Below are 27,960 nucleotides of genomic sequence, written 5' to 3'. Positions count from 1 at the left end.
CCCGACCACCAGCTGGGAGTCGGTGAAGACCTTCAGGCGCCGGATGCCGAGCTCCTTGGTGAGTTTGAGTCCCGCGACTAGGGCCTCGTAAAACAAAATATCAGCTGAGCTTCCACTATCAACAAGAACACGCCTTACATCATAGTTTGCCATAGTGAGGGAGATCACCATGGCGTCATCGTGGGGAGTCTGAACCCCCTTTACATCTTCATCACAAAAAGTGATTACATTACCGACCCTCTGCCTCTTTGCGACGGCTGCCCCTGACGCTTCGTCGAGCCCCCTGCGTTCCTCTCGGGCCGGGGGCAGCCCCCAGTGATAGTGTGGATCACGCCCGCGACGGGTCGATTCTGCTCCCGAGGCTCCTGAGGGGCCGGATCGGCCGGACGCGGGTCTGCGGGGGGACGTCGGTCGTTCACATATCGACCGAGACGCCCTCGGCGGATGAGAGCCTCGATCTCGTCCCGAAGCTGGAAGCAGTCTTCGGTGTCGTGGCCGTGGTCCCGGTGGTACTCACAGTACGCCCGAGAGGGCCTCCTCCCAGGAATCTTCTTCATCTGTCTCGGAACCGGGAGGTCCTTCCGCCCCTTGATTTCCATGAGGATCTGGGCCCGGGGAGTCAGGAGAGGAGTGTACCGGTTGAAACGTCGGGGCGGAGAACGAGGGCGTAGGGCGCCGTGGTTTCTCGCCGGCGACAGGCTTCTGCGCCGACGTTGAGGCGTCGGGCTCCTCCTCTGGCGTGCCTCTTTTCGCCTTTTCTTTCCGAGCTTTGGAGGGATCTCGGCGGCCTCCTTGCTCCGGTGGGCGGCCGCCTCCTCGGCGTCCGCATATTGGTTCGCCCGGGACAACAGCTCCGGAAAGCTCCGCGGCAGGCGTTTGTCCAGGGAGAAGGTGAGTCTGCCCTTTCGGAAGCCACGCTTCAGGGCTGAAAGAGCCACTTCCTGGCTCAGGTTCCGGACTTCCAGCGTAGCCTTGTTGAAGCGGGTAAGATAATCCCGCAAGCTTTCTCCCTCGTTTTGCCGGACATCAAAGAGGGAGTCGGAGACCAGTCGCCGCCGGCTACTGACGGCGAAATGGGTGATGAAGAGGCGAGTAAACTGGTCGAAGGACTGGATTGAGTTAGCCTCCAAGCCGGCGAACCACGCCCTTGCCGGGCCACGGAGGGTCGCCGGGAAGGCCTTGCAGAGGAGGGGATCTGATGCTCCGTGGAGGAGCATAAGGGTCCTGAAACTCTCGACGTGATCCCGCGGGTCCGCCGCCCCGTCATAGGGCTCGATCGTCGGCATTTTAAACCCCGGCGGATTCGGGGTCCGCAGGATCCTCGAGGCAAGCGCCGGCTGGGAGAAGATCTCCAAGTCGGCGAAGGGATCTTTGGAGTGGCCCTTCAGGACCTGGAGTTGTCGGTGGAGATCGTCCACCCGCCGGTCCAGGGAGCGCGACCGATGGGTGGGAGACAAGGTGCACCGAGAGGGGGACCGACTGGAGCGCAGGTTCCTTGAGGACTGGGGGGTCTGGGAACGCGCCCGGGCCCGCCTCTCGTACCCCGCGCAGCTCCGATGGGAAGGTTCCGGCAGAATGGACCGTGCTCGAGAATCTTCCTCGCGCCGGCGCTCCTCCCCATGGGAGAGGAAGGAGCGCGGGTTGAGGAGGACAGGTGAGCGCTCAGGGAGCAGCGGCTCCTGGGCCCGCTGCGGCGCCCGAGACATCACACCCTGCAGGTTCTGCACTGCCTCCGCGAGGGTGCGAACCTGCTGGGCTAACTGGTCGAACTGAGCGGCTTCGACCGTCTGAATGGGGGGTGGAACGGTGGAGTATTGCTGAGAATGTGTTGGAGACGCAGCGGCCTCCCGGCCGGAGGCGCGAGAGGCCCCGCGACCGGAGGCATTGGAAGCTCCACGACCACCTCGCCGTGCCATTACGATCGCTCTGAGATTCGGGCCCTTCCTCTAGCGCCAACTGTTGCTGGTGGTCCAAACCGAGAACGATTGGCACAGCGGTGTGAACGGGGTTCCGTTTGGGTTGCCTTGGTTGGTGTTGATTGCGCTCCACTTTCCACCGGAAAACCTGCAAGCAAGCCTCGCACCACCACTGGGGTAGTGGGGGCCCTCCGACGATCAAGTCAGAGGAGATTGGAGGAGAAGGAAAGATAATAGTAGCAAGTAGGAGTATGCTCTGGAAGTTCTTGCTTACCCTCCCCCTTCTCCCCCCAGTGGGGCATGGTGGGGCATGGTGGCTAAGTTCCCCCGTAACAGTAACCTTCAGCCAAATCTGGACGAGGCTGCCAAAGTGGCCGAGGGTGCCGCAGAAGCCGTGGCCGAAGTTAGCCTAGAGGTCATCCCTGAAGTCGCTACTGGAACAGAATCGGAGGACGTTCTTGAGGTCGCTAACGAAATGGAATCCACTCCTAACACCAATGTGGAGGTCCTTCAGATTAACTAGCTTTCTGTTCTTATTTTTGTAAAGTCGGCCGCCTTAGGCTTTTTGTATTCAGCTCGACCTCCGGGTCGGGTTCCCTTGTATTTTGCCCTCGACCCCTTTTTGACATTAATGAAATATACAGTTTCTTTTAGTATTTTGTACCTTTTGTTGAATGTTTGAGCTTCTTTTGCTTCGCCTTTATAATCTTGGCTAGGCATTCGAGCTCGTCCTGTTTTGTGTCTGGTTGTCAAAAATCCGAACTGCGCAGCTCAGGTTTGAGTCTATCTCTCATAGCAGGAGCTGCTTTGGGCATTTGCTGAAGTCCTTATGCTCAGCATTTGCCTTCGTCTTGAGAATAATCCTCCAGTGAATCGAGTTCATGGCTCTTTGTTTAACATTACAGGCTAGCTTGAGCCTGGCTCAAAGAGGCGATGCTGGCGACTTTTATCCGTCGAGCTCCATTTTGTCGGCTTGGTCACGGACAAACCGACTTAGTAGGTATTAGCGGACAATCGCTTCAGTCTTATCACAAAGCTGGTAACGGTCCTCCGTGTCATGATCGTGGTCTTTGTGGAAGGGGCAGTACCTATCCCGACGCTTTCGCTATGCTGACGATCGCATTTTAGGTGGAGGTCGGAGGTAGCCGTGACCCTCGATCTCCATGAGGATCTCTATCCAAAAGGACATGTGGGGAGTATACTCCACAAAGCTGAGGGAGGCGTACTTTCCAGACCTCCGGGGGGATCTGCTCCTCGATCGACGGCGCCCTCGTGGCGCTCCACAACTTGGCTCCAGAGCATCTGGACTTGTCGTCCCACTTCCTCGATCTTTCTGTCGAACTTGGCAAAAGATGAGGCTCCTACCGGCTAAAGGCTTTGAACAACCGCGGTACGAGCTTGGACTTGTTGAGCGACCAGGTAAAACTGCTTTGGTTGGACCTGAAGGATCTGGTCCATTGGCGGAGGTGCTGGAGGAGGTGAATTTTGAAGGGAGTGGCCAGGCACCGACGCCTGGTCACTCGACGTGTTCAAAGCTCCGTGACTCCTTAACCTCATGGTCACGACTCAGGCCCTTCCTTTAGCACCAGAAATGTTGTGGTTCAAATCTGGCTCGAGGGTGACCACGCTGGAAGAGTCGGAGGAGCTGCTAGAGTGCAGAAGAAAACAGGAAGAGCCACCTCCTGCGACTGATGGTGTATCTGCGCAAAGCCTCACTAGTGTTTTCGATAAGGGCGCATCGGCGAATAAGGAGGGCGTCCGAGCTTGGTCGGGCGCGTCGGCGAATATTCGAGGTTGAAGTGGCCTTCGACGGAGTATGAGGCCGAATTGATTCTGGGCCAGATTGAGGACACGTCCGGTCAGCGTTGGTGTCTATTAGGCCGAAATTGGGGGGTGCCTCTTTTTGATGTGAGCTGGACAATCCATTTTGCCCCCCCATTAGTAATAAACCTATAAATATAGAGAGATATTCAAAGAAATGCATCTCTGGTAGATATGTATCACTGCACAACCTTTAGCTGATTATGAGCTAAAAGAGTTAAGATAATTGACGATATACAACATTGGAACAATAATTCATTGCCAATATAAATGATATCGCCGGATTAGTAAATTATAGCTCAGGGTTACAAATGGGTTGGGCCGACTTAGGAAACTACATGGCCCCAAACCAATTAGATGGACCTCGTTCAACTTTGACGTCACATGGGTCGGGTCTAAATGAAAAATTGGACTCAAAATTGAAAGTCAGTTTAATCTAGATTTTGTAATTCTTGACTCAACCTTGCCATGCCCATATGTCATTGGGGTTTAATTTGGATCAAGAAAAATTTGCCAGTCCTGACTCAAATCCGTTTTAACCCAACCAAAAAATCTAAATCATATAATACCCTTTCTCCTTCTCCTCATATATCTTTTCCAATTTGTCGAGTGAACCCGCATCTATATCAATTCCTTTATATTAATCCCAATAACCCCATCCTCTCCCACTTACTCTCATTTAATTATATTAAAGTATTCAATCTTTATTTTGGTGGATAAATAATGATCCCAATATACCGGCTTTAATCTTTAAGAATGATCAGTATCTTCGATCAAATTAATTTTTTTTATGAATAAAATTTCATATTTAAATTTTATTTAGTTATAAAAGTATAGCTAAATATTTGACTAGAAAAATATATCCGACTTGGCTCTGTACCAGTTCAAACCCGAATATTTTGTATTGGATCTAAAATATTTCTCATGGACGCTGACCTTCCGAACTCGGGTAGCTAAGGGCTTAGGTCGGACTCGGCCACGAAATTAGATTGGACCAGGACTAAGGAATGCTCCGGTCCGACCTAACTCATTTACAGCACTGGAGCGATTTGATATGTGATGTTGAACATGAGGGAACCCGTAAACCGGGACACGCATCCCGGAGAAAAACGAAAAAGAAAACCAATGACGCCCAAAACTCAACCGGTCTGACCCAAAAGCGGGGATCCAAGCCTCAGCTCACGAACGGAACAAGCCCGATCGCCCCCTGTATCCATCGGGAGGCCCTCTCCCGATGCGGCTCCGGGGTCGTCTATATAAACCCCCCGACTCGTTCCCACGGATGAAGAAAGAAACCCACCCGAGGGCCCTGCTGCCGCTGTGGGTGAAAACCTCGCGCTCTCCGGCGTATACCTCCTGTTCCTCCGTTGGCTCCAGGAAAAAAATGGCGAAGCCTCGGAAACAGAAGAACGAGGAGCAGAAGCCCGAGAGCTCGGGAGGGGTCGTCCTCCACCAGAAGCTCTGCCTCTCGATCGACATGGAGGAGCGAAGGATCTGCGGGTAGGGCTACCACTCCACCCTCTCCTCTCTTTCCTTTTCGTCCCTTCTCGCCCTCATAGCGATCGCGGCAGTTCTGGAGGATGGAAATCTTCATCCCTTTCGACCTTTCGTTCCTTAGGGTTTTTGGTGCTGCTTACTCTGGTTGCTAGGTTAGGCTGTGCGAAAAATTGATGTCGAGGGTTCCGTGGGTACTTCTCAATTCGGTGCCTGTCGCTGTTAGTGTGTGCTTTTGCTGGTCTATTTTCCCGGTACTTTCTGTTTATTTAGTTCCTTTGAGGCTCCAGCTGGGGTGCGGGCGTTCGAGTGGGAATTAGGTTTCTGGAGTGGTTCTTGAATGCCTTTAATTTGTTCGAGTGACATAATCAAGAGGGTGGCATCAATCTGAATGTATCTATAGAATCTTCAAATTCGTGCATCTGTTAATGTAGTGCATGGCCTTGCTAAAACATCCTGTCTAATCGGCACATTTGCACTATACTGTGTAAAAATCTAAATGGATATGTGTGGGTATATGGATATAGCGCTGTAATACACATGAAAGTGTAGTCAAGAAGCTTGCACATAGTATCGAAGTTACCTAAGTACTCCTTTTTTGTGACTTTCATTCACTCTAAGGCCGCCTTTGGAAACAGAATAAAAATTTCAAAATAATTGGGATAAATGGATTAAGTGGAAGGGGAAAAGGGAGGGTTAAATTATTCCACCTTTTCACTGGAGTAAGTCATTCCTGGGTCAAGTGGGATAAATGGGTTAGGAGGAGAAAAACTAAAGCATTTATGGCACACCCCTTTTTTTTCTGAAATATTTATTCTTCCCTTCTAATGTGCTCAAATGACTGTTTGGATGAAAAGAGATGGGATAAGTTTACGTTTATTTCTCCTTATTCTACCTCCAAATGCAGCATAAGGTATGGAGGGATAAATTGTAATATCTTGGTGCATTAGATTTTTGGAATTACCCTTTTTATGTTAATGCGAAATGGAGTAAAAAAATTGCATATTCGTAATTTTGTTGCAGTGTCCAAACCTATCTGATGCACCCCTTCTATATTATGACCTTGACTATATATGCACGCATGCACGCATGCATGTACGTGGTGTAAAAATCTAATGCAAGAGTTTAGTAGAGAAGTCACATATGCATGTTTTATCCTTAAACACACCCTTAAGGGATTATCCTACAACATACAAACGATGGTATGAAAGTTCAGTTTCTGTCAGGTATGTCGATTTTCAATTTCGGAAATTTTGGTGGTTTTGGAGGTTAGGGTCCTAGTTTTGGAATTTTGGTCCAAATATAAAGAAAGGAAATAAAAGCAAAGAAATGCCATCATGTGGCATTTTAGAGTATATGATGTTATATAGGTTCTTCATTTGTGTACTTCCAACAATTTAATGTTGAAGTTATTGTAGCATACATGTGAAATTCATAAAGTATAACGATGCTTTGTATTGTAAACATATATATGTACATGTACTTATTATTTAATATCGGCTGTTTGAAAATTCATTATATTTAGCAACTAAGATGCTTTTTAGGGCCTAGTACATTCGAATTTTTTCCTCATTTTTAGGATTCACAGATATATTGAATTCAGGCTTTGCTTTTTTATATATTTGAGGTTAGGAGCTATTTAATCAAATGCATTTAGTTATGGATATCTTGTAAAATGATGCTGTTTTTGTGGAATATATTGTATCGAGTTGTTTACAGCAGCCTTTATAAAGTATTGTAACAGGCGACATTTCATAGGCCTCAGCGTGTCAAGCATTTCGTTTATTACGTATACCTCTTACTAATTAAAGAAAAAGAAATGAAAACCATTGACAAATGGTAATATATAGCCTATTCATTTAAATAAGTAAAGAAATTGACTACAATATGGTAGCAAACAATACAACAAAGCTTTTAAAAAGCATCTATGGCTAGTTTTGGTTAGGCTCGTCCAAGATTAACGAAAACCAGCAAAACTGGACAGAATTGCTGAAAATGACAGAAAAGGTTTCAGTTTAGGTTCGGTCTTGGTGAAAACTGGTCCTTTTTGGCTGAAATGGATTGGTTTCAGCCATGGTTCGCCAGGTTCAGGCTGGTACGAGGCGTACCGTACCGTATCGGTTCGGTACTGGTATCTGGTACGGATGGCATATCAATATTCAGTACGCCAAAAAAACTCCGTACCATGCCATACCAATACTGTGCTAATGTGGCACCGGTACAGGGTCCGGTACCGAGATGAAGAACGTTGGTTTCAGCCTTAACTTAGAACCACAATACGAACATGTCTACATATTTAACTTTTTTTTGTCATTGCTTTGTTATAGCAAAGGTTTCTAAGCTCATGTAAACTTGCCACATTTATGTACAGCTACTTCTAACTTTTGTATCTCTTTTCTTGATTTTAATAGCAAAGAATTGTATACTCAGATTTATGAGTTTCTGTCTTTTGGATGTCCTTAATCACAATTGTTGGTGAAACAGAGTCTGGAAATCTGAACCCAAATTGTTGGGACAAGGCTAGATTACTTTGGCCATGGCTATTTAGGGGCATATGTCACGCATAACGTCACTTCTTGTTTAGGTTGTTAGAAAGACAAGCTTTTCAAGAAACTTTGCAACAGATAACTGGCAATTTGCTCTTTGTATCTGAACGAACTTTTCTTTGTTCTTTTTTGATGGTTGTGTGCCTTTTGGATTTTACTGTCAAGCTCACACTAGTTGTTTGCACACGATCATGTTGGTATAAACTTCTGGATTAGTTGTTTAAAACCTAACATTTTATTTTTTCCCTCTTCGTTCATTTTAAGGTACACTGAGCTGAAATTAGTGGTCCCAGAGAGTGGTTATGTGGCTTTGTATGCTGATAATATGAACATTAAGAGTGTAACTGTAGATGGGGAACTAGCTGAGTTTGAATATTCCCCACATTATCAAATTGTCGAGGATGAGAAGAGATTCTGTTCAGTATCATGCCCCAAGTCAGCTGCTGACATTGCTTGCTCAATATACTCCTCTTCTCTGGATAGAGAAATGGTTCCCAATTTACTCATTACATGCCATAGATCAGCAAAATCGATAAATGAACAACAGGATCAAGAGAATGGGAGGAATCTAGTGCAAAAATCAAGTGGAGAGCAAGTTGCTAATGGTTACAATGGTCATCCAGTGGACAAGGTGAGACAACTAGATACCAGACATTTCTCTCATTAAGATTCATATGAAGTCCTTGATTTTTATATGTGTTAGTTATGTCAAAAGGTTCATATTATAGTATTCCGATGTTGGTTTATTTTGGCTACAGAATGTGAAATTGGTTCGCATTGACTATTGGGTAAAGAGGGCAGAAACTGGCATCCATTTCATGGATAATTTGCTGCATACTAATAATCAGATCAGGCGTGCACACTGCTGGTTCCCATGTAAGGACAGTATTCTACAACGCTGCTCGTAAGTTAAATTTTCTCTGTCAGTAATTATTTTGTGTTCCCTCCTAATCCATTTGCAGTGTTTTTTGATATCCTAGAGTTCTGATATTCATTTTAATAATTCATTTTTTTGCCAGTTTTGATCTGGAGTTCACAGTTAACTCTAATTTCGTGGCTGTCAGCAATGGGAACCTGCTATATCAGGTATACTTTTTTTTTTTTTCATTTGAACTTTGAGTGTATGGATACAATGCAGCAGACAGCGTTGTTTTTTTTGCCATTATTGAAATTGCAGCCAATAATTTTGTACTTCTTTGCTAGCAAGGATTCTGTATACCATATTGGAGGTTTCTAATGCTTTGTTATTATATCCATGAGTTCTAGCATACAGAGCATAGATTTTTTTTGTTGCAATTGTATGTTCTGGGAGGGTTTTGGAGACTCCAATTTTTTTCCATATTTTATTGACAAAAATCCATTGAAAAGGTGATTGATGGTACCCAGGATTCTTGGGACGGCAGCTGGCTCTTTTGTTGCCTTCAAGTTATGTACCCCTACCATGTATAGGATATCATATAGATAAGGATGCTAGAAATCCAAACTTCCCTTTCAAATCTCATCTTTTAGTCAGTAATCTAATGGTATGATGGTTCTGTATGGGAAGGCATGAACATGAACATTCAAAGAATATGGGGTGGTAAAATTAGATTTTCCGGGTCTATTGATCTTTTAAAGTTGAGCATATCACTGTCTCGCAGTTTGTTGAAAGTATAAAACAGAATATGATATATACTTTTGGACTGTAAGGTGTTTGACTCATGGCTCGTAGCTTTTTCTAGAATAAGTTTTAAGTCTAATTGTTAGTTACATCCAGGTTGATTTTAATTATCTTTGAAAGAATATTTTGAAAGAATTGGATGAGGAGATATCACTTGTAAAGTTATTTACATAAATTTCTACAGATCTATTTCTACTGTATATATATACATATACATACATATATACATATATATATACATATATACATATATACATATACACATAGACACACACACACACACACACACACACACACACACACACACACACACATATATATATATATAGTTGAAAATTAATTGACTTGCAAAATATAAATCGCACAATGTCTGGCTTTCCTTTTATTATTCTTTTATCACCACAGGCTTGGGAACTCATGATAAGATCAACTTTCTTCAATAAAATAAAAATCATCAATTCAATTTCTTAAACCCCTATCTGTTAATGAGTCCACCAAAAGCTCACTTTGCTCAGAAAGTTCAAAAGTTTCAGTAGGCTTTCTGTGGGAGTTATCTGTTTTACTTTCTTTACTAATACAACTGCACTTAACTTTAACCATTTACTTTAGATGTTTTTAGAATGTTGTCTTAGTACCAATGCTGAAACAACCTTCTTTTGGCTTTATTTATCTTTTTAGATAAATTCAAAATGAAACATGAACAAGGTTTGCCGTCTCAGTACCGGATTCGGTGCCACACTAGCAATGTATTGATACGATACGGTATGGGATCTTTCGGTGTACCAAGTATTGTTACGCCATCTGTACTAGATACCAATACCAAATTTGTACGGTACAATATGCCCCTTACCGCTCGATTTGGGCTGGTACAGCAAACCATGCATGAAAACTATTCCCGTATTGGCATTAATTTTGAAGATTCGTTAGTCAGAATTCCATTAGTTAGCTGCTATCAGTACATGGTAGATATATTTCAACATTCATTTTCTTATTTTTATTGCTGATGACAAAAATAACAATTTGTAAATTTCAGCGCAGTTAACAATAAGGATAATTTATATGGAATGCTATAGGTGCATATTCCTATCTTGAAGCTCAAACACTGATCGGGAATATCACTGGACCATGAACATGGGTTTCAGACTTTCAGTAGGGTTCCTCCGGAGAAAGATTTTGAAATCTTACCAACTTCAAATGTTTCTTCATTTGAATAGTACTTTTATTCATTTATGATGGTTTTAAAGGGCCTAGGGTATTGTTCACCAAAAAGAAAAGGACTCATGGTATTAACTTTATCACAGATTGCAAACTTTTCATTGCTTTTCAAACTGTAGCCATTGCTGTAGTTGGTCGTCTGATTTTGATGACTGAAATTATCTTGTTGTTCTAGCTAGTTAATTAAACTAGTGTATCTTAATACCTTGGATGCCCTGAGCAGTTGTTATCACCTAAACCTGTATCCTATATGAAGAACCAATGCATTTATGTGTTCTTGAAAATTTTCGATACTGCTGTCTGGAGAGTCCAACTGGTTAATAGTGAAGATTGGACAGAATGTGCTTTTTTATTCATATGCATGCTGTACTTCTATTTATTTTTCTTTGGATCTTTGAAGATTTTTGTTAAAAATTCTCTTTCTTCTTCAACTGTTAACAACCTCTTGCAGGTTTTAACCAATGATGATCCACCCCGCAAGACATATGTATATAAGCTAAGCACTCCAGTGAGTGCTGGGTGGATATCCTTGGCTGTTGCTCCATTTGAAATTCTTCCAGACATTCATAATGGCATTATCTCGCACATGTGTTTGTCTCCAAATTTTTTGAAGCTTCAGAATACAGTTGGTTTTTTCCATAGTGCATTTAGGTATGCCTTTCAAATTGTCAATATGTTATCAATTGTTATTTTTGCAAATTTTGTACTTTATTTGGTCTTTTATTCTTAGCCTATTGTTTTGTTTCTTGATATATCTATGCCTAATTTATCTGTTTGTTCTACAGCTATTATGAAGATTACCTTTCCACATCGTTTCCATTTGGTTCTTACAAACAGATCTTCATTCCTCCGGAGATGACAATAACTTCGATGAGTTTGGGAGCCTCCATGTGTATCTTCAGCTCTCATCTATTGTTTGATGATAAGGTTATAGATCAGGTATGCTTTTCCCTTGTTTTCACATCATGTGAATCCGATTAGTTTTTTCATATGCACTGTGTTATATTACTTGTATTCGATCTTTGAATAATTTGGGAGTCTTTTTTCCATTATTACTGTTGTAAATTAATAGTAATCATGCCTTTCTTTTGTACTATTGCTCTGTGAGTGTTCCACAACTCGCCTCCCTCTCCCCCTCTCTCTGTCTCTCTCTCTCTCTCTCTCTGTGATTTGAATGCTTTGATGCCAGATTTTTGATAATGTACCTCATTCATTTTGATACCTTCTAAACCCTTTGAGTTTGGTCCCATTTATTTGCCCATTCTAACTCTACTTTGAAACCTAGTTCTAGATCCACCTTGTCATCTGTTTTATTGACCAATTTGTTTTTAAAATTGATTATTAAAGATCTGATAAGACTTTCTGCATTTTGAAATCAAGTTAGCATCAAACTGCTCTATATGCCCTGCAATGGAGCTTCATACTTTACTGATTATTTTAACAATGTTCTTTTTCTAGTATAGTTTGCCAATCAGATATGCTGAAATACAGATTTTGGATAGCAGACTCCTTTTCCCTGTTAACCTCCATCAAACTATATTCTGCAACCCACTTCTTGATGATTATGCACCTCTTCCTATCATATATTTCATGTTTTTTCAATCACGTATATTTTTCTTAAAGCACAAACTCCAATAGTCTTGCAAACCAATACCATTTTTCTTAGATGCCTTGTGGGTGAACATGCATCCTAGATTATGTGAAATAACTTTGTCCTCATTTCGGCAGCCAATCCACTTGTCGAGGCTAGCAAGGAAAAGAATGTATAGATTTAAAAAAAATCCAAGAAATCTTATATTCTATCAGTGCAGTACAAGTAGAATATTGAAGATATGGGAATTTCTTTTCATAAGTATATTTAGTTTTTGTGTTGCAGATAAAGCTTCCTTGCATTGCTGATAACTCTCTTGAATTGGAGTTGGTGTGGCATGACCCGAAATTTGGACATGCTAACCTCAAGGCATGACCATCATAATTGATCCACATATCATTTAACATCCTCAAAATAAAATAATATAACTCAACTCAACTCAACTAATCCTTAATCCCTAACTAGTTGCAGTTGGCTACATGAATCCTTTTTCTCCATTCCGCTTTGTTAGTGCCGTACTTTCCTAAAGATATTGTAGTACCAAGTCCTTCCTTACTACTTCACTCCACATAATTTTTGGTTTACCTCTACCTCTCTTTCTTTCTACATGTATCAAAATATATTATAAACCAAAATATGATGGGTTAATGCCTAATCAATATGTATTGTAAACTGTAGCTTGCGTAAATAGACGTTTGCTTACAAACTGGAACATATCTACCTATACACAATCCTATACCTCCAATGATATCAGTCCTCTAAGCATTGGTGCAAATTCATTGTCATGGTGATTTTGGACACCAAGTGATATCTTCATATATGCAAGATATATTAATTACATGAAAATTATTTCCTTTGATTATCTTTGCATATTTTTTAGCATATATACTGTCAATTTTGTTTATCATTCTACATGGTGCATGCAATTCAGTTGGTCATTTTGGATCTAATTGAGACTAGCATGGTGCAAAAAACTTAATTCTTTGCTTATATGTACTGATGGTGTGACAACTTCAGTATACATTGTCAAACCATCGATTTCATACTCTTAATTTTATGTTTATATAAGTTTTTAATGCCTCTTGTGACGTGTTCTCATGCAACTGCATTTCTCAAATATACCAACCAGACGATTGACACTAGAATCAAACTTGCTTATGCCCTTGCAAGACAATGGTTTGGAGTATACATTACTGCAGAGGAGCCGAATGATGGTAAGTTTTACAGGAGGGTTTGAATTTACATTTCTGCAGTTTGAAGTATAAAAAATTGAGAAAATGCAGTTATGCGTTGTTTGCAGAATGGTTATTAGATGGCTTAGCTGGTTTTCTTACTGATACCTTTATTAAGCGGTTTCTTGGAAACAATGAGGCACGCTACCAGCGTTACAAGGTAATTGCATTGTTCTTCCATAATTTTTTTCCCACTTTTTTTTATATAAACTGTATGATTCATTTTATGGATGTTTTACCTGAGTATTATGATTCATCAATTTAATCAGAATGTGCTATGACTAATTCTACAACAATTTTGATGCTGATGAAATCTAGTAGGATATTTAGTTGGAGAATCAATATGATTTAACATAAATGTAAAGTTTTATCTACATTTTATTACACAAACTTCCAAATAAGGTTCGTCGTACGGGTGTGTACCGCTTGTACTAGGTGTATTGTACTATACTGGTACCAAACTGAGACTCGATATAGGGGGTGGACGTCTTGGTACGTTGAGTTGACACCCGTACTGAGCGTATCGAGTATCGACTGTATACCAACATGTTACGGGTATGGTGTCCGGTACCAAGATGGTGAACTTTGCCTTCGGATCTAACATGAATCGTTTAAAGTGTACAAGTTTACTGGCAAGAATCAATAATATGCAAAGAGAAATTGGAGTTGAATGTATCTAGATGGATTTTGTAATTATTTTTCTATATCAGCATTACGTAAGTATGCATCTTTAGTTATTGAAAGTTGTAACTGCAATGATTGGAAAATTACATAACAGTTTTTCTCTTAGGAAATAAATGATGTTTTTTTTGTTTTAATCTCAAACTAAGCTTATTGACATAATCTATTATCTCTTGAATAATGAAGTAATTTCAGTCAATCACTTAATCTCAGTCAATATAATTCTATTCAATTTTTTTTTTTTTTTGTGAACATAAGAAGTCCAAGGTAAGAAGACTTGGCTTGGCTATGCTGGATGATTCTTGGATTCGGCTGCTTCAGCAATTTTGCTAGTGTTATGAAATTATAGAAAACAAAACCAAATGATTAGGTCAATAAAATCTATATCAGACATCATTACAGAGTATTTTTTTGGTAATTCTGGTTTAGAAAATCATGTTTCCTGTCATTGTAGTAATTTATCAGTCTGTTATTTGATAACAATATAAAACATGAGAATGTAGATGTCTATAGAAGTATGAGCCTGTGAGATATGAGCTATAAATCATGTTTATAGAAGACAAATAAAAGGCTTTAGAAATATTTTACATGAAAAATTGCAAGATTTAATTCTGAATGATCTCTTAAAACCCCATATTAACTGAAAATTTGAAAAAAAATCCTCTATCTTCTTGTAACCCAAATGGTTTCACTTATTGAAAACCTGTAAAATCTGTGTTTAGTCTTTATATATGTATATATATTAATTTGAAAGATGTGGAGATGACCAAAAGATGGCACCAATTTACCAAGTATATAATGTATACTAAATATGGCAACTTTTGATGTGACCTATGAAAATTTGAATTAATCCAAATGATGGATCAGTTCAACAAAAACTAGAAATGTTCTTGGACATAGCTGATCATGGGCCAGGCTTGGGTACAGAAAATATCAAATTTTAGATAGGCCTGGCCTGAAGTCCGATTAAAAATGAATAGAGTTTAGGCCCGAGGTCCGGCCCATGATCATCTCTAGTCTTGGACGAACTATTTGACTGGCCTAAAATTTAAATGATGGACAAGTACATATATTGTTAATTGCTATGTATTATCAATTAAATAATTAACTTGTTCGGTTGCTTTTGGCTCCACATAAGACTGTGTTACTACTTACTAAGAAGATTGGTCTATCTTGCTCGTGACAAAAAGAATCATTTTTGCCCTCTGATGATCTTTTGTCATTTACCAATAATTTCTACCTTTGCTTTGGATCTCTCTCTCTCTCTCTCTCTTGTGGGAGAGAGGGGGGGGGGGGTTGTGTGTGGAAGGCAAGATACTTCGTCTCACTTCAGCACATAGTTGGGTTTTGTGCAAGTGCAATAGCTCCTACTATGGTAGCATGATTAAGAGCACTGATTACTCAAATAATTAAAGTTGAAGAGAATTCACTTTTACTTTCTTAAGTTTTATTAACAGGCTGTAGAGTGTAAACTTTACCCTATCCAGAGAGAAATATTTTATGAACATGCCTTTTAAGTATGTTATGTGTAATTTTGATGTACGTGTGTACATTGTAAGATGATCAATCAATGTTAAAATTGTTTTGAGGTTTAGAATTTGTCAGTATATAAATTGGTTACTTTTCCTGATTACCAGTTATGGAACAAAATACTATGCTCTTTCTTGTTTCTTTTCATACACATACATGTATACATATATCAATAATGCATACATACATGTAATATATAAATGTGTGCATGTATATGGGAGTATGTAATGTATTCATAAACACGCGTATACAATTAACCTCTTAGCCATATGTTTCAGTGTAATTTGCAAGTAACATTGTAGAATTTATTTTATTTTATTTTATTTTTCCAAATTTCAGATTGTAACATATACATGCATCAAATGAATCTTGCACATGCTCTTTTCTTTTCTTTTCTTTTCTTGTTCTTTTTTTAGGTATTACCATCAACTATTCAAATGCTCAATATAAAATTTGCATCAGTTATCCGTTATTAATTTTATTGATAACTTCTTTTGACATAGGCCAATTGTGCTGTTTGCAAAGTTGATGTTACTAGCGCAACTGCTTTAAGCTCTCCTGCTGCTTCAAGTGATCTCTATGGAACTCAAACCATTGGTTTGTACGGAAAGATCCGTACTTGGAAAGCTGTAAGTTGCAGTACATTAGGCTGTTCAATGTACTATATTTGAAGTTTAGTCATGCCCCTATTTGCGGTTTCTTATTGCAGACGGCGGTTCTTCAAATGTTAGAGAAGCAAATGGGTCCAGACTCTTTTCGTAAGGTGGGGTTCTATGATCCAATCTTGTCGTATTTTGCTTCTATTGTTCAATGATATTCCAATTTCATGACATGGTGCACTATGTCGAGGCTCACTAATCTTTGTTTTCTTTGCTAATGTTGCATAGAAACAGTTTTCCTACTTAGTTTCAGGTAGGTACTATATCTTTTGCTTGTTTCTGCTCAGCTCCCAGTAAACTCACTATAACAGAAAAGGTCCGTAGTAGCGGTCAAAACCTGGCAAAAAATATAGCAAATCATTGGTAAAACCTATACCAATAGTTGGTAAACTGTGGCAATAGGTGGCGTTGCTAGAAGTTATTGTCGCAGTTTAGGTAACTATTGGTATGAGCAACTTTGTTGACAACGGTCTTAAGTCATTCTATAGCGATGGTTTGTACCATTGATATAATTAGGTAATGGAGATGAAATATTTTTGGGAAAAATTCTTATATATACACCTATAGAAGGTATCGAGCCTTGTATACTTATTCAAAACTTGTTCACAGCATAAAATATACTCATTTCAAATATATTACTGCTTTTCATATTTTAATAATTAATTATTTTCATTAAAAAATCAATCCTCTTCTTTTTGACAAAAAAAGAATAACTTCATTTTATTCTTTATAATATTTTGAAAATCTCTTCATTTAAAATATTTAAAATGTTAATAGTTTCACTATATTTCTATAATCATATTTTTTCCTAAAGTCCTTTAAAAGTAGATAATTCATGATTCTTTTTTGTCGTGCTATAATTGAAATCTGGCATACTTTAATACTTTATAAGTTTATATTATGTATTTCATTTAAGTAGTTTTAATTTTTTATATATTTTTAATACAAATCAGGTTGGATTAGTGAACCAAATCTTTGGTTAAATCGATCTCCATGTAAATTTTTTTAATAATCTCATTTTAGGCTATTACTTAGTTACGGTGCATCGCTTGCAATATTGATAGTGGCTTCCATACTGAAAATTATTTTTTTCTAATTGTCAAAATGACTTGAGTCATGTAACTTGTTCATTATAGATTGGGTCAAATCAAGTTGAAAATAACATATTTAACCTATCAAAAAATTCCAGGTAAAAACATAATACATAATCAATTTCATTAAATTTATGCCCCCTCTTTATCAATAAATTATTTGTAATACACCTTTAATTAATTAATAATCACTAACGTGTATAAAACTATTACAACATATATTAAAATTCCCAAGCCAAACCCGATTGGCACTACTGCAAGTATTTACCTAACTTGACTGGTCATGTAACCTGTCTAGAGCCAAATGAAGTTGACAATAGCATATTTAACCCATTCAAAAATGTTAAGTACAAATAGAACATATAATAGTCTATATATGTAGTTGCAATCTTATTACTCCTAACATTTATTAGGTATATGTAATATCTATTTCTAAAAAAATTCAAATGCATAGTTAGTGATGTAATATTATTGTCACAAAAAATACAATCAATTTGCAACGATACTAACTTGTCACAAAAATAAACTATAAATAATTAGCAATGAAAACTATTAGTTATACAATGATGTATAGGTGGCAAAATTTATTTCATCAACAAATAGTCAGTATTATGCAACAAAACTATAAATATTGCCAAATAAGTTCTATTTATTCAGAAATTATTGTCCTTACAAGGTACCGCCCTTAGCAACATCCATAAATAACCTTTACAATGTTATAGACCTTTTGCGATAATTTTTAAAACTGTTACTATAGAATATAATTTCTTGTAGTGGTTATAAAGTGCCATTGCTATTTAATAACTTTGAGTAACACTCTTTCATCAACATTTCTTAAAACCAAGGTCCGCCGTACCGGGTCCGGTAGGCGTACCGGTTGCCTACTGGACCGGTACGGGCCGGTTTGTACCGTGCTCCGGGCGGTACGAACCGGGAAGCTCTTCCCCGCCGGAACCGGGGAAGAAGAAGAGAACCAGAAGGAAGAGAGGGAGGGAGCCCACCTTCGGCTGCCATCGGAGAGCCGCGGAGGGGCGTCGGAGGCCGGTGGGGGGCGGCGGAGCCCGGCGGGGGACGGGGGAACCAGCGGAGGCCACGGCCGCGTGCACTGTTTCGAAAGAAACAGGGGATGCGGCTGCGTTTTTTAATTTGGGGATTTTAAGTGAAGTCGGCAAATCGAAACAGTGGACGCGGCCGCGGCCGCAGCCTCCGCAGCGCCCCCGCGCATTCCTCCGTCCCCCGCGGGCTCCGCCGCCCCCCACCGGCCTCTGACGCTCCTCCGTGGCTCTCCGATGGCGGCCGAAGGTGGGCTCCCTCCCTCTCTTCCCCGCGCTCTCTCTTTTTCTCCTTGTCTTCTTCGTCTCCGGCAAGAAACCGGCCTGTACCGGTTTCCACGGCTCCGGCGTACCGGTAGCTGGCCGGACCGGTTTGTACCGGCCGGTACGGGCCGGTTCGGCATACGCTGCTTAAAACCATTACTAGTTAGCACTTATAAAATTGTGTCGCTATAGACTTTGTTTGTTTTAGTGATTTGAGCCTTTTTGGGGTTAGCGATTCTTTGCACGAGTTTAGGAATCGTTTATTAATGCAATTGATGCACATAACTTGATCTTGTAAAACTTCATACTTATAATTATATGCTAAATTACCTAGATATAATATATGCCATGCAATCTTTTTGGTGTGATATATATGTATAATTGGTCTTTTTTTTGCAGATTAGATACACAACAAACTGGGCCTAAATTTGGTTCAAGTCTCTAAAAGAACTAGATCTGTATTTGACCCACTGAAACCTGCCATACCTGGTTAATTTTTGCACGATTAGACCAACTTTGTGGGGTTTGGCGACCTGGGATCGGCCTTTTTCTTAAAAGTTACCTTATGGAATAAGTCACCAGTTTTCGCATGACCCATCTTGGAACTACTGCAAACGGCTGAAATCTCTTAAATGCTGAGACAGTTGCCAACATATATTTGGTATCATAACAAAATGTATAGTTGTTTTCCACATATCTATATCTATATATTTTATTTTAATTTTATCATTTAATGTGCTCTTGGCCCAACTGCTTGACCCAACAGCTGGACTGGTGACTCTGCCCCCTGACTAGGTTAATATCTGGTTCAGTTTTTAGTTTTTATTTTTTTGGATGTATGTGTGCTTGATATATATATTTATATGTATATGTAGAAAATCCACTAGACTTCCTATTCTCTAATCAGCATACTTAATTTTATTGGACCCCTTACTGTAATGTACTCCTCCATCTCTGCTAATCTTTTGTGAACATAAGATTTTCTCTAATGTACACACATATGCATGCATGCATGTACATGTGTGTACACGCATACGTACATATGTAGAAAATCCACTGAGATTTCTTATTCTCGACATCAGTACACTTAATTTTTTTGGACCCCTTCCTCCAATGGGCTCATCCCTCTCCACCAACCAATCATGAACATTAGATTTAATCTTCCAGAACTTTCAGGATTATTTTTAGGGTTATGAATTCCTCTTGGCTGCCATGCACATTCCAATCGCTGCGTGTGATGGGATCCTTAAGAGCACGGAAACATTCCAGTTATGTTTGGGCTCGCCCGAGCCCACTTATGTCCACATGGGCTGCAGGGGACTCCCACAACAAAACTATGTTATGACATCCACCGTGATCTCATCTTGATGAAGCAATGCGAGGCTGTTAGTGTCTCTCTCTCTCAAACTCTACGCATACAGAATTTGTCTACTTCTTCTATTTTGAAGTAATGTACTTAGAATTTTCATGTCCCCATCCTGCTAGCAACACAAAAGAATGGAAAAACATGGTCCTTCTTCCTCTCCCATTATCTTCCATTAATTAATATAATGTTCTTTGCACCCTGTTATTCCTGGTGAGGTATCTTTATGGTGTGCTGTTTTTATTATTTTGCTGTTTCTGTAAGAGTAAAGATTTCTTATTATTGATTATGCTGAAATGATTTAAAATTCTAACCATAATTCTGGTGCTAATCAGAAAGTACAATTTGTAAATATTTAAATTTTGGTCTCTAATTGTTGCATATATGAGTATTTTTGGTATGCAGCGTATGGAGCCATGGACTATATCTTAAGATTGAAACTGTAAATCAAGAAATTGAAATTGTTAGTTTGATAGTTTTTAAGACATTATTAGGAATGTTAATATTGGTTAGGTAAAACTATGAAATTATTAAATGCTGATAACCAAGTTGAAAACAGTCAAATGGAAACTCTGCTTCTTATGATTAGACACACGTACATATATTCATTTTACATTACTATTCTAGCAGGATTCAAGTTCCAATCCTGTTCTCATCACTGGGTTTGAATCAAGGGCATCAGTAGGGTGAGATCAAGCAAAGTTGTGTCATGTTTAAGCATGGTCAAACCTGATTTGGTTTCTCCTCTTTGTTTTAATTGGTATTGATGCTAAGCTTGGATTGACCATCTTTATCATGGTGGGCATCAATTGGGATTGCTATAAAGGTTATCATTCTACTTAGGTGATATAGTTCTTTTTCTTTTGGCACCCTTGTTTTCTCTATCTTGAAGTAGGTGTAGAGAGAGAGAAGCTCTAGGGACAACCAGTTCCACTTGGTCCCTGGCCTCCATGGCCAGGGTGCAATTGTATTAAACTCTCCTTTCAGAGGTGCCATGTTTTGTAGCCTCTAGGCCATGCATAGCGAGGTTAAGTAGTTAGCCATTGTCCTTGTGCTCCTATCTACATCATCGGCCTTCTTCAACTCCAACAATTTGTTGATCTATACGGTTATCCCTTGTTGATTTCTGTTTAAGACCCTTCAAGCCCCATAGTAGAAGGCGAAGTGGCTCTATGGAGCTATGCTTGAGGAAATGCTTGTGGCATGACTTGATTGGATTGTATGTGAGCCTCAGGGTGATTCAGCATCCAGATTCCAGACTGTGGAATGTTTGTTGCAATAGTGGCATTCTTGTTGGGTACTTTCTTTGCTGTCTCCAGAACTAGCATGACTCAAATTTTTATTTTGTTTTTCAGTTTTGCTCTTATCTTTTGGCCTTGGACTTGTATTGAGAGCCAGATTAGTAAGGATGCTGTTGCCCTGTATGGACTGGACTGTGCAGTCGTGAGGGTATCCTTCACCGGCGAGTTGGCCCAATGAGGCTGAGGTGGCGGAGGAAGTCTGTGGGCTGTGCTGCATGGCCTGTTCTGGTCATTTCTTTACAGGCGAAATAGTTCTTTCTTTCTTTTTTTTTTAAAGTATTCCTAATGTCTCTAAAATTTATTAGATGGACTCTACATGAGCCTCATTCATCAAATATAACCTTTCTATCAGCAGGCCACTTGTGGACTGTTCCTTTCTTTGTCGTCAGTTCAAGTGACTGCCCATCTTATTGTGAAAAGAGACACATCGACTATATTCAGTCCATGCACCCTATCTTTATCTTCTTTCTCCTTCTCTCTCTTTCTTCACCATCTTCCATCTTTTCTGAGTCTTTGGTTTATTTTATTAAATTACATATTTCATCGACTTAATTGTTGTTTCATAAATCTTTCTAGCCCTACTGTTGAAAGGCTCATATTTGTCCCTTTAAGGGACCAAACATATAGTCACTTCCCTTCATCAGATCTTGAATCTTTATGGAAAAACCTGACCACCTAACAACAATTTTCAATATTTCACTTGTGATTCATTCTACAATTTAAGCATTAAAGATGAAAATTATGCAACGAAAGCCATTGGTTTGTTCTTCTAGTAATCAATCTCATCTAGCAACTTATAATGGAGTCATTTACATATCTATGGCTTTTTGAAGTGGTGAACTTTTATTATTGTTTGATACTTGTGATAATTCTGTTTCTTGTTTTATTAAATGATATGTGAAAAATTGATTGATGACTTCTTCTAATCCATCTATATTTTTTTGGAGAAAATCTAATTCATCTATATTAAATTTAGAGAATTGCAAATTATGTTATTTGGGACTCCAAAATTTTTATTTTGCTTCCATTATACATAGTGAATACTTGTCAGTTATTTTTAATTTTCTGAATGCTTCCTGATTCATCTGCTTAGTTGTTTCAGATTCTGCAGCACATAGTTTGTAGGGCTCGTGATTCAACTCGCTACATGAGAATGCTTAGTACCAAAGAGGTTAGCATGATCTAGTTCTTACTTTTGGGATTAGATTTTAATCAAATATCATTTCCATAATCTGGTCGGATGGTCTTGATATTTGCCATTTATATGCCCATTCGTATGCCTGTCATGTTGCATGACATTGGGCATTATAATTATTTTCCGGTGACAGAATTTCTGTAATGAACAAAGTCACCATTCATGAGAATATGCATCATGCTCTATATTTTTACTTTACAGTGGACTAGTTTTTTCTATTAATTATCTTTTATTGCTCAGTTTGAAATTGACAAATCCATGGGCCAAACTGACAGAAACCAGCAGAAACCTGAAATCTGGTTTTAGATTATTATTATCCAGCTTAAGCTGGGAGTTTTTTTTGTTTTTGCTCAAACTTGCCACTTTGAAAATTTTAGTCTGTCTATACCTGAAATGCTCAGCCATTACTGAAAGTATAGAATTTAATGTGATTGAGCATTGAAGGGTGCTAGTTCTTTCATGATTTGTTCCTATTGGGAGATTTGACTGAATTTTTCTTATGTCCAATTGCTTATTTTAAACCAAAACTGGTGTTTATTCTGAGATTCTTCTCTTAATGCTTTTTTTCAAGTATTTACATCATGAAAAGTGTTAGCTGTAAATTTCACTGTTTTGTGTTCATTTTTTATTGTAAAAAATGCATCGTAGGGATGCCAGATAAAATGGATTCATCTTACATAAATCCCACTTAATGCGCACATACTTGAGAACGCAACAATCTCCATGGGTGGCCATGGCAATAAGAATTTTTCATTATCCAACTTCTATTGACATCAAACATTTGAAGTAAAATCATTGTATTATAAGTGAGAACTCCTAAGTGTGTTGTTGGGAAAAATGCTTGATGCCCCTGAGCATATTATGCTGAGTTGTTCAGCATCTGTAAAGGTAGACCCAAAGATGATGATGTCCCTGATCAAGTGTAGACCATTCGCAATGCAGGTGAACTTAGAATGATCATATGAGTGCTTCTGAACTTTGTCCAATTACAGCAACAGTTAGAGACTTAAATCCTCTTGTGAGTTTTTAAGGGAGCCATGGGTATTGATATACCTCACGATGGGTAACAAATAGCCTTATGGACTGAAAATTGGTCATCTGTAAACATGTTGTCCTGAAGATATTGATAGAATAAACACAATGAGGGAATTATATAAGCCCTTGGTGAGATGAACAGCAAGTAACAAAACAATGATAGCAATGTTGACTGATGGAACAAGAAGGACGAAGAAGAAAAAAGGAAAAAAGAGTGGGGTGTTGTGCCACTCAGCCTATGTAGGAGGCTGAACCCTTATCTCTTTTTTTTTTTTGATATTAATCTTATGTGAATTGCTTGAATGTCTACTGGTGAATGAAAGTAAGAACGGCTAGATCATGCATCAAAATATTCATGATTAAGCTTGGTACTATTTTTTATTTTGATAATTCCTTCTTATTTATTTAATACTATTTTTAGATTGCAGCTCACAGTATGACACCGTCGTATTGATGTTCTTACCTGATAATTACCATACAAAATGTTCTTTTGTTGAAGTTGCTGAAGGAATTGTGCTATTTATTTATTATTATTTTCTAGAGTGCAGTATTGTGCTATTTATTTATTATTATTTTCTGGAGTGCAGTTCAGGCACCTTGCCAATAAGGTTGGCAATCTGGAGCGTCCATTCCTAAAAGAATTTTTTCCTCGATGGGTTGAATCTTGTGGATGTCCTGTTATGAGGTATCACAGTCTTCAGTGTCCCTCTCCCCCCTCCCCATGGCACTTTTCTTTCCCTTCTTTACTAGTGCCTATTACGTATTTATCCTTTCCAATTTTCTCCTTTTAAGGATGGGACTATCCTATAACAAACGAAGAAATATGATCGAATTGGCTGTTATGCGAGGTTGCACGGAAAAAACACGTTGTGTTTCTGGTGGCAATCCTGATAGTGAAATTCGAGAAGGTGAAACTGGTTGGCCAGGAATGATGAGCATCCGTGTTCATGAACTTGATGGCATGTATGACCATCCAGTTCTGCCAATGGCTGGGGAGAGCTGGCAACTGCTGGAGATACAGTGCCATTCTAAACTAGCTGCAAAACGGTTTCAGAAGCAAAAAAAAGGTTCTAAACCTGATGGCTCTGATGACAATGTAGATGCTGTGTCAACTCAAGATATGCGCACTGGGTCTGTTCCCTAGTTACCAAGTGCTCTTTCATTCTGTCTAACCAAAGAATTTTTTAGATATTCTTGAAATTATGATGAAACTTTCTTTTCATTTGCAGCATGGATTCACCTTTGTTGTGGATTAGAGTGGATCCTGAAATGGAGTACCTTGCCGAAATTCATTTTCACCAACCTGTTCAGATGTGGGTAAGAACAAAAGCTTTTCTAGCCAGGATAATTCAAGATTTTATTTTTCTCCCTTTGATTTTATTCTCTCTACCAACTAAGAGTGCTATCACGCTGTTGTATTTTTTGTGCAGCATCTCAAACAGTAGAATATTATTAAATATGCTAGCCATTCTATTTGGAGATGTTTTGACATTTGTTTAGTAATATAAGTAGGATATCCTAAACAATAGTAAAAAGTGAAGTGATTCATTCAGTATTTTGTTCAGAACTTCTGATATCCTCTTGATAGCTAGAGTACATTTCTAGTGCAGAATTCATTTAATTAGTGAAGGTATTCTTGAAAGAGCTGGTATGACATTAAAATCACAATGCAAGAATTTACTATAGTATTAACTCCATTACACGACTAAACCATGCTACTATGTCATGCTGCAATATTATCTATTGTAGTCTCCTGGAGAATATTGCCATGTTAGAAGATTTGTTGAACTATACAGCTTTTACATGTCATCTCCTGGAAAATAAATTTTGTTTTGCGGCAATTAATTGTTGTTATTCAAAAAATGAATTTTATCTTTTTTCCTAGTAGCTTGTCGAACGATTTTATGTCAGCTGGCCTTTTACTTGGTCATGGATTGTCTGCGTAGTGTCTTTGACAGTTTGACTCGTTAGATATTTTTTTTTTTCACATTAGTTTTTTGGCAGACTCTCTGTATATTTCTAGTAGCTTGTGCTTCGTGTATTTCTCAGTTTCTGACCAAAAAGCTTCTAAATTTAGCAGTTTGTCAAATGTATGTTTTCAAGCTATAAACGAGAATAAGACTTTATGTTGGAAATAACTTTGTAGCGATGCTTTGTGTTTGCTTTTGAACTAGCCTTGCTTTTTTCGTCCTTTCTTTTTTCACTAGATATTATTATCACTTATTTGCTTATTTTGTTAGACCTATCATGTTTTGATCATGGTTTTCACTTTTTAGTACCGGACCACACTGGTTCGTACTAGGTGTACCAACTTGTACTAGTAGGGAGCCAATACTTGGTAGGCCCCTCGTGCTGAGTGTTGGTACCAAGAATTGAACTGTGCCCATATTGTACCAATTGGGTATTAGTACAGGTATTGAAACCGGTACTGAAAACCTTGGTTCTGATCAAAATGAAAGATATCAATTTGTCACTCTTCTTCCAATGTCTTATATAGGTTCTAAATTTTAAGTTGCTTTTGCCAGATCAATCAATTAGAGAAAGACAAGGATGTGGTTGCTCAGTCACAAGCAATTTCAATGTTGCAGAAACTACCCCAACTTTCTTTCTCTGTTGTTAATGCTCTTAATAGCTTCCTCAATGATTCAAAGGTTTTTACCCAACATTCAAATTAATAATCATTAATTTACTTGTGTTGCCTTTTACATGGTTAATACTATTTATGCCAGGCATTTTGGAGAGTCAGAATTGAAGCAGCATATGCGTTGGCGTATACGGCTTCTGAGGTAGCGCTTCATATATTTTAGAATGATCTTACTTATCACATGCTAGGCCTATGTTTAACTTGTGTTTCTTTTGAATTTTGGTTTCTTGACTTGTCTAAGAAAACTTATTTATATGCTTGACCTGGGCTTTCACATCACATGGTAGGTTGAAGTGATTGTGTCATGCAAAAGCATGTGAATTAAATGTACTATTTAGTTGATTAGAAACAAATATTATAAGGTTTTTTTTGGAGAGGAAGGGAGGGAGACCTACTCGCATTATAATTATGCAGGTCCAAGTACATGGGGATGCACCACCTAGTAATCGAATCTAGCTCCTCTGGTCTTTGAGCAGAGGTGTTAGTATGTAAGACATGTTAATGTTAAAAAGAGCATATTTTTTTTTTTCTTATTGTTACTATGCATAGGACAATCAGAGTTGCTAGAGTGATCAAGGGGTCTATGATTATAGAGTTGTGTCTAGTGTGGTTGTCCCAAGTGGTTATTAAAATTCTTTTTTTTGCATTACTTTAAATTCTATGTAAAATTGTATACATAGATGAAGTATAGTTCATCTGTTTTTCTTGGTAAAATTCTCTTCGTCAAACTTTACCATAATGTATTTGGGAAGAATTTAAGTTACCATACAATTTCATACAAGGTTTGCTAGACCATTACCGTGGGTCATAGTGGCCGATGACCAGTTTGCTATGGTACCGGTATGTACTGTACCAATGCAAGGTGTATCGAACTAGGGGAAGGGAGAGGGAGGAAGAGAGAAAGGGTGGGGGAGGGGCTTATGGAGTGGGGGGAGAGGGAGGAGGAAGAGAGAGAGGGAGGAGATGGAGGAGAGGGAGGAGAAGAGAGAGAGAGGGGGAGGGATGGAGAGAGGGGCTTACCTCATCGGCGGTGGTAGCTGAAAACCCTAACCCTAATCGTCGATCAAGTTTGGAGATGTCGGCAAGGGTCGCTATGGTGTTGATCGAGGGTGGTGACGTCATCTTCGGCATCGTTCAAGGGTGACGACGTTGTCTTCGATATCGTTCAAGGGCGATGACGTTGTCTTCGGCATTGTTCGAGGGCGATGATGTTGGTTGGCATCGAAGATGGAGGAGAGAGAGAGGGGAGAGAGACAGAGCAGTCGAAGCCTTCAGCCAGTGGGGGGTTTTTATAAGCCGCACTAGCCTGAACAGCTGAACCACCCCAATTTCTTGTCGGCTGGGTACGGGCTAGACTGCCTAGTTTGCGTCGGTTCAGCAAATGCTGATTGCGTATGCAATATTGATTAGGATTTAAAAGAATATTATGGGAAGTAACAAAATTACCCCTAGCTGATTAATTACTTTCAGTTATCCGTAAGAGTCTGACATTTATTAATTGCTCCACACAAACACTTTTAACATTGCCTTCATTTTAAGTTTTTCAGTGCTCCATTTCTCCAGGAAACAGATCTGGCTGGCTTACTCTATTTGATTAAATTTTATAAAAGTCGAAGATTTGATGCAGATATTGGATTACCTAGGTAAGGCTCCTTATGTTTCTTATTTCA

General features: G+C 39.3%; 1 protein-coding gene across 2 annotated transcripts in view; it reads left to right on the top strand.

The window, feature by feature from the left end:
- The first annotated feature begins 5,012 nt into the window (after positions 1-5,012).
- Positions 5,013-27,960, top strand: part of LOC103715046 (transcription initiation factor TFIID subunit 2) — a 42,721-nt gene continuing 19,773 nt past the window's right edge. For both annotated transcript variants that reach the window (XR_005509172.1, XM_039120549.1), the window contains exons 1-17: positions 5,013-5,237; positions 8,042-8,408; positions 8,536-8,681; positions 8,797-8,863; positions 11,104-11,303; positions 11,438-11,591; positions 13,373-13,457; positions 13,544-13,635; positions 16,190-16,315; positions 16,396-16,449; positions 22,519-22,587; positions 24,234-24,331; positions 24,439-24,777; positions 24,876-24,963; positions 26,172-26,297; positions 26,376-26,432; positions 27,854-27,933. Coding sequence is in view for 1 of the 2 variants with exons in the window: in XM_039120549.1 (XP_038976477.1) it covers positions 5,020-5,237; positions 8,042-8,408; positions 8,536-8,681; positions 8,797-8,863; positions 11,104-11,303; positions 11,438-11,591; positions 13,373-13,457; positions 13,544-13,635; positions 16,190-16,315; positions 16,396-16,449; positions 22,519-22,587; positions 24,234-24,331; positions 24,439-24,777; positions 24,876-24,963; positions 26,172-26,297; positions 26,376-26,432; positions 27,854-27,933 (2,366 nt within the window). In the remaining variant the exon portion in view is untranslated. The remainder of the gene's footprint in view (positions 5,238-8,041; positions 8,409-8,535; positions 8,682-8,796; positions 8,864-11,103; positions 11,304-11,437; positions 11,592-13,372; positions 13,458-13,543; positions 13,636-16,189; positions 16,316-16,395; positions 16,450-22,518; positions 22,588-24,233; positions 24,332-24,438; positions 24,778-24,875; positions 24,964-26,171; positions 26,298-26,375; positions 26,433-27,853; positions 27,934-27,960) is intronic.

The sequence above is a fragment of the Phoenix dactylifera genome, unplaced genomic scaffold, assembly GCF_009389715.1.
Source record: "Phoenix dactylifera cultivar Barhee BC4 unplaced genomic scaffold, palm_55x_up_171113_PBpolish2nd_filt_p 000823F, whole genome shotgun sequence".
Classification (NCBI taxonomy): Eukaryota; Viridiplantae; Streptophyta; class Magnoliopsida; order Arecales; family Arecaceae; genus Phoenix; species Phoenix dactylifera.
This window is presented reverse-complemented; position numbering and strand designations above follow the sequence as displayed.